This window comes from Prorops nasuta, unplaced genomic scaffold (assembly GCF_024137725.1).
Source record: "Prorops nasuta isolate Cenicafe-Biocafe unplaced genomic scaffold, Cenicafe_Pnas_1.2 PNAS00024, whole genome shotgun sequence".
NCBI lineage: Eukaryota > Metazoa > Arthropoda > Insecta > Hymenoptera > Bethylidae > Prorops > Prorops nasuta.
The window spans coordinates 1,774,777-1,782,134 of NW_027116821.1; the positions used below are offsets into that span (position 1 = coordinate 1,774,777).

Here is a 7,358-nt window from a genome sequence, read left to right on the forward strand (position 1 = left end):
TTTACCTGAAACACAGAGGCATACATGGGCCGTAAAAGCTGCAACACAATTGGAGAAACCTCGATATGTTATACTAGCATTTAGACAAAATAAGAAGAGTACGCAGCATATGGAGGTGCTTAGATTCAATGACAGTTCTGTTCGTGATGTTAAAGTCTATCTGAATTCAGAATTTTATCCATATGACCGAATTGATAGTGATAGCGAAAAAACCCGTTATTCTGTACTATATGATATGTATGTTAAATTTATCCATTCATATTATGCAGGAGAAAAACAGTCGAAATCAATGCTTAATTACAAAAACTTTGTGGAATACGGTCCTCTCTTCGTCATCGATTGTTCGCATCAAAATGAATCTATAAAGTCATGCACTGTTGATGTTAAAATTGAGATTGATTGTACTAGAAATATTCCAAGTAATACTACTGCGTTTTGTTTAATTATACATGATAAAATCGTTGAATATAACCCGCTTACTAGTATTGTTAGAAATGTAAGTTAATAGACTAGATTTATATGTATCTTACTAATGTAGTGAGGGATAAAGAAAAAATAAATAAATAAGATATAATAAACATTTATTGATGTTATTCCTTAAAAACATTCCTTACAAACATTTCCAAAATTTATCTTATGATTATCATTGGGTAACTTTAAATTCTAAATTATTGTATCGTCCTCCAACATATAAGATTTTTAATGTATTCGCTGATGCAGCATTTTGAAGTTCTTTGATTAGTTCAGGCGACTCCAGTAATTTCATCATCCTTGAGGGTAGGAAGAACCATTCGTCGGTAGCCAGCTTCGCTATTAATTTCTCTCCATATTTGGTCTTAATTTTCACTAATTCAGTGATTTGATACTCCTTATTCTCCTCAAAAGTATTCAGCTTTACGAAAGTCTTAGGTTCGTAAGTTACACTTGCAAGTGCATTGATCTTGGTTAAATCCATTTTTCTGTGAAAAAACATAGAAATTGAGAAAAGAAAAATATTGAAATAGAATAGCAAGAAAAGAGAATAATAATAAAAGAATAATTCTTACCACCCAAAAGAGTTTCTGTGGTACAGCAAGGAAAATATTCGGAATATAGCTTTGCACTGGATCTTTCACCTCCTTGAAGCTTCTAATGAAAACTGACTGACTGAAATTTCCCGATTGCTAACAACGAGGGTTTTAAAAATGGTGGAAGGGATGAGATGCATTCATGGAAGGGGATGAGATGCATTCTTATTGGAAGTTAATATTTGGGTGGTTGGGTATTCTTGCCCGCCTACGAAATTTGCGTCAAACAAGTCGTAACACGTTACAAGCGGTTTCTCCTGAATTCTTTTAATTGCATAATCATGTTGTAGACTTTTCTAAAGTGAACTGGGGAAAATTTGCGTCAAACAGGTCATGACACGTTACCAGTGGTTTCTCCAGAACTCTTTTAATTGCATAAACGTGTTGCAGACTTTTCTTAAGTGAAACGGTAAAATTTACGAGCACATTCCTCTCGATAGCTAGGCATATAAAAAATTGAGAGAATATGAAAAAATCGAGGATTTAAAAGGTCATAAATCAAGTAACAAGTCATGACATGACATGATCTCAGGCGTCAGGTACTCGAGCATATCCGTTCTAGAAGATATCAGCACACTCAGCAATCAGTTCTCCAATCGCTAGAATGTCGCCAATACAGCTTCTTAATGTCTAGGTAAAAGTTATGTTTTGCTTTACCCTTCAAAAAAAAAAATGAAGTGCACTGACAACTCTTTCCCTTTCTAATACCTAGCCTGCTTGTTAGATGGTTCGTATGTTATGCTTACCTGAAAAGCTAAAAATGGCTAGAAGATAAGTCAGGGAAGGGTATAAAAATTCTTAAAACTGTTTTTTTATTCAATAACTAAAGTTTTACTATCAGTTACTCATCCAGTCTCCATGTCTCATCCTCCTCCTCCTCCTCCTTTTTCATCCACATCCTCCTCTTGAAGGCTAGCTTCTCTATAGCCGTATCCCGTGGTACCGCGAATGTATAATTTTAGTCAAACATCTTTTTATCACTTTAACTAATTCGCTCGTAGAAAGGTAAATGATTTCTTGAATGAAAGTCTAGAGAGAGGGTCCATAGAAGGAGAGAATAGTGGGAGGGTCTAGGATTGGTTCTGAATGGTCAAATAGTACCCTCTAAGGACATACTATAAGTGAGGAGCTGTAAGGCCTAATAAATTGGTGAATCTGACCTGGGTATAGTAACAGCTAGGACTTAATAAGTTGCCCTATCAAAATATTAATATTCCTGAAATTGATGTTAAATTGTTGTTCTCCCCAACAGGGGAGACTATTAAAATTGTATCCTTGCATTTAAAGGATATTTTGGTAATTCGCTGCATAGGTTTAGTTAAAACCATACAAAGTTATAATTCCATGCTCGATGGAAAGTTAATTCCTTGCACGATATCAGCAGCTTTTCACAATAGCTATCTACAATTTAACTAACGAGAAAAGGAGGGATTGCGGTAGCCACCTAGCGGCGATTACTGGTACTATCAATTAAATTGAACTAGTTCACCCGTGTGTGTGTAATTACGTAATATTAAAATACCATTAGCGCGAAAGAAGATTAAGGAAAGCAGTCACCTAGCGGTGACTACTGGAACTAGCAATTAACTCAACCTAGTTTATCTGTGTAGCAGAGTCGGAAATAGTTAGGCTACGTAAGGTAATTAACCATCGACTTCGAAGGGTGAAAAAACCTTCCCTCAACTAGATCCCCGTAGGATAACTAACCAACGGTACCATAGGGTGAAAAATACCCCCTCCCTAACCAAACCCGGTCCCATCCCACTATAAGACCTTCCAACTGTGACATAGGGTGAAAAATACCCCCTACCAAACCAAACTCGGTCCCACTATAAGACCTTCCAACTGTGACATAGGGTGAAAAATACACCCACCCTCCCTAACCAAACTCGATCCCACTATAAAACCCTTTCCTTCCTCATCCCCACCACTACCATACTAAGAGAGTCTTATCCCCACCCATCCCCCTTCCACACCACAAAACAGCTTCCCCCACTCCCTGTCATCGGAACCGCATAGCTCCTCTACTAGCAACACAAATAAAAGATAAGAGAACTACTTGGTCAATAAATGAAACGCTTACTTTATTGACAGCTGTTGAAGCACGGTATGATGATATGCATCACATTCATAAGAGAAAGACTTTCTGGACAATTATAAGTGAAGAACTTTGTAGTCAAAATATTGAGGTAAATAAAATTTCTAATATTATAGGTTATAAAAACACAAGTAACAATTACGTGTTGTTTTAATTGCTTTGTCAAGTAATTGATTCTTTTTTATTACCATCCTGTAGTAAAATAAAATATTTTCTGTTATTTATAGGTATCTGAAGCAGTATGTAAAAAGAAGTGGCAAAATTTGGTGCGAACTCATAAAAGTACAAAAGATATAAAATCTCGAACAGGAAGGGGTCCAGTGAAATTTGTATTTTATAAAAGATTGGATGAGTTATTAGGAGATTCCCCAACAAATGCATGTCAACATTCAATAGATGTTGATGATATAAATACCGAAGAAACTCAAGTGGAATCTATAGCACAACCTGAAGTAGAGAATTTCGAAGAACACCTAGATGATCCGTCTTCCAATAGTTCCAGCAGCTCATCATCTTCAAAGCGAAAAAGAAAAAATTCTACTATTGAGCTGGTAAAAATAAAGAAAGATTTTTTAGAAAATAAAATGATAGTTATGAAAGAAAAAGAGGAGAGCAGGAAAGTTTACATTAAAGAAAGCTTAAAATATAAAGAAGAAAAAGTGATATTATATAAAGATAAAATGGAAATGGAAAAAAAGAAAATAGAGGCTTTAATTAGTTTACAAAAGGTTTTAAAGGAAGAAAATGTGTATGATTAATATTTTATAAAATACAGCAACAGCTACATAATTACTTTTAAAAAGTAAAAAACTTTAATTTTATACTGAACATACATAAAAATAATGTGAGAGAGAGATTAAGGTTACTAGTCAGTATTATAGCATAGATAAAGGTTGCCTTTCATTTAATATTCGCAAGCGTAATATGATTTAAGGTTACACCAACCAGTATTGAAATGTAGAAAAGCTTGACGTTTTATTAAACGTTTGAACAAGTAATGTGATTATAATTACTAGTCAGTACTAAGAAATTTAAACTATCTTTCCATTAAACATTTGCATAGTGTTTAAAGTTTTCCGCTGATATACCATATATAGCTTAATAGAGTAATTAAGTAACGTTTATTGCTTAAATTGAAAATTTTATATAAAAAGTTTATTAAAATAAATTTTGTTAAGTTAATTAGTTTGGTTTTAAAGTTTTTGTATCTTATATAAGAATTATAAGAAAAACTATTTCATACATTAAAAAATATAAAAAATTCCTTATTCGTCATTAATTGTTCGAGATCGGGAGGAGCAACAATGCTGAGAAGTAGATTCCATATTTTTGCTATATCTCCCTGTCTCTATTGCGTTCACAGGGGACGGCTAGACCAACAGCGTGTAGCCGCTCCACCTGTCTCTCTCTATCTCGCACCGCGGCGCGCTTGCGCGTCTACAGGCCCTGGCCCGTCGCGGCGCGGCACAGCTTGCGCGCCTGACCACTAGGTGGCCAGCGTCACGAGCAGCTCTCTCGCTGGCAAGTTTCGTGCCGCGGAATTATATAGATGGGTCCTTGATAAGGACCCATCGCACCTTAGTCTTGCTCGACAGCCTGCCTAATCAGCAGCAACCGCAGCAACAGAAGCAGCTTTTCTCGCCTCCACGGCCCACTTTTGACGCCTCCACGGCAGCGCCTCCACTCGGCCATCAAGAGCGCCTCCACCGGCGAACTCATTGGGTACCATATTTTGGTAAGTATCACCCACCACACACTGCCTACCAAGAGGGGACTTCCCCTCTGCGGCATTTTCCTCCCTCCTAAGGGAGATTTCTCCGGGAACTACCCGGGAGGAATTAAACCCTCTCCTTCTCCTCCACACTGCCTCCGAGGACTACCTCGGACCCAGTGTTCCGACCCTCAAGTCCAGGGCTCTCGAAAGAGTCGGGTAGCGGGAGGGGTAGAATTCACCCTAGGGGTTGGGGTGGCTCGGAGCTACTATAGCTCTGGGAGAAGGAGGCTGAGGGGTAAGGGGACTTCCCCTTCCCTAAAACCACTTCTCCACCTCCGCTTCCTACTGAGGCTGGGGATTTTACTGGGGAGTACCCCAGAGAAAATTGTCCAGTCCGGGAGTTTCTAAGTCCGCGTTCCTTTCTGGGGAATTCTGGTTTCTGGGGTTCTTGGGAATCTTCGTCTACCAAAATTCCCTAGAAGTTGACGAGAACAAATTCCCTAGAAAGTCGATAATTTTAGGCTAGCGGTTCTTGTGTAAATATATATTGTAAATTTTGTATATTTTTATTTATTTAAATAAAAAACTCATTTTGCCTATTACCTTGGCTTTGAATATTTTATTCTAGAATAAGACCTTCCCTTCTGACCACAGGTTCGGAGCTCTCTTGGGACATTGTTTCGCACATTAATAAATAGAATTATTATTCAATTATATAATTGTGTTCATTTAAACATATTCGTATATACTTCGTCTCGTCTGGAACACATTTCATTGATGCCAGAAACTCCTTGTATATTTATAGAATCATCATTATCATCATTTTCATCATCTATATCAATTGTGTCAATATCATTATTATCTATACATATATTATGTAGTACAGCAGTAGCTATGATACATTTTGTCACCAATTTTAAATCGTCATTTTCAAAAAACTTTAGTCTCCTAAACCTCCCCTTCAAAAGCCCAAAAGCATTTTCAATAACGACTCTTGTTGCAGAATGACGATAATTAACTATTTTTTTATTTGAAATCAAATTTCCATCGTCTTTAAACGGTGGAATCAGCCAGTTTAAACAAGGATATGCTGAGTCACCTAATAGAAAATTTCTGTTCAAAAATCCATTCATACCCTTTTTATATAATGATGACTTTTTTAATAAACGACTATCATGAATAGACCCTGGTTCTCCGCAGAAAAAACTAATAAATCTTTTCTTATGATCACATACACCTTGTATAAGAACACTATAATCCCCGTTTCTATTATAATATGCATAGTGGTACTTAGAAGCTGGTTTTTTAATTTTAACGTGACATCCATCAATAGCACCAACTACTCCCTTTATCCCTTGCATTTTATAGAACCCAGATTGTACCTTATGCAACTCATTATTAATAGGCCATGTAATATATTGTGTACTTTTTTTTACCAACAAATCTACAATTTTGGAAATGATGCGATGGCATGAACTTTTAGTGATATCAAATCTATCAGAGCATTCTCGAAATGTTTCTGTATTTGAAAGATACCATAAAGTTAACAAAACTGCTTTTTCTGCGCATATCTTTGTTCTACCAAATGTATGTTGTGGTAAAATATGCTCTGTTTCAACAATATCTGAAATTTATGCTTTTTTATACAGCTATATATTATGTTATTTTAAGAAAGCATTGAAGAAACAAAGTATACTTACTTATTATTAAGTCAACAGTTGTACGGTTTAATATAAAATGTTCTTTAAATTCTTCATCATCGTATTTGTGCACAGTTTCCATAAATGAAGTTATACGATGCTGCTTCTTTCTAGGATGATCAGGTAAGTCCGAATCTGATGATGAATTAGAGGAGGAAAAAATCTTTGATGTCGATGAATTTGATGTACTTAAATCTGAATCCATATCATTTACTGCAATCTGATAGTTTTTATTTAATTATATATTAAAATACAATCGTTTTACTAACTGTTATAATATAACAAAGAATAAATGTTACATTTATAATATTATTAGAAACAGAATTAATTATATTATAAACAAAAAAGCTAATGATATAAAGTAAATTTGATATATAACAGTGTGTAACGTTATTCCCGTCAGTGTGAGGGGCCACTCACACTATGGGTTTTCTCATTACCTTCGCCCGTCCTTTTCCATCGGTATCAGGGCGCCAGTTGGTCAGTCGGGTGGCCAACAACCCTACATTATCAATTGAGTCCTCCGACTCCATTCTTTATGCATCTAATACGGCCCTGCGGCCATGCAATTGGACGGTAGCGGTAACCAGGGTCGCTCAGTATGCTAGGTCGTGGAGAGAGGGGAGGGTTCCTTACGGAAGTCCGAGCCTCGCAGACCTATCTGCTCAGGGGCATACATTTATCCATCACCACCCACACCCAGGTGGTGGTGAGGAGTGCGGGAACATGCGGTATCATTTGCCAAGCATAGAGTTTGCCAGGAGCGGACCACCACGGAG

At 36.6% G+C, this 7,358-nt stretch overlaps 1 protein-coding gene across 1 annotated transcript; it reads right to left on the reverse strand.

Annotated features, from left to right (window-relative positions):
• Positions 1-5,604: 5,604 nt before the first annotated feature.
• LOC136781821 (putative nuclease HARBI1) lies at positions 5,605-7,112 on the reverse strand. Its single transcript, XM_066740823.1, has 3 exons — positions 7,020-7,112; positions 6,580-6,799; positions 5,605-6,503 (listed from the first exon to the last, which is right to left on the reverse strand). The coding sequence occupies exons 1-3, from the start codon at positions 7,110-7,112 to the stop codon at positions 5,605-5,607; spliced, it is 1,212 nt and encodes a 403-aa protein (XP_066596920.1).
• Between the last annotated feature and the right edge of the window lie 246 nt (positions 7,113-7,358).

Bases quoted from the DNA above. Each gene is read 5' to 3' on its own strand.
- LOC136781821 (XM_066740823.1), bottom strand. From the start codon at position 7,112: ATGGAGTCGGAGGACTCAATTGATAATGTAGGGTTGTTGGCCACCCGA. The intron at 6,800-7,019 runs GTAATGAGAAAA...AAAAACTATCAG, and splicing joins ATGGAAAAGGACGGGCGAAG to ATTGCAGTAAATGATATGGA. The intron at 6,504-6,579 runs GTAAGTATACTT...CATAAATTTCAG, and splicing joins AACTGTTGACTTAATAATAA to ATATTGTTGAAACAGAGCAT.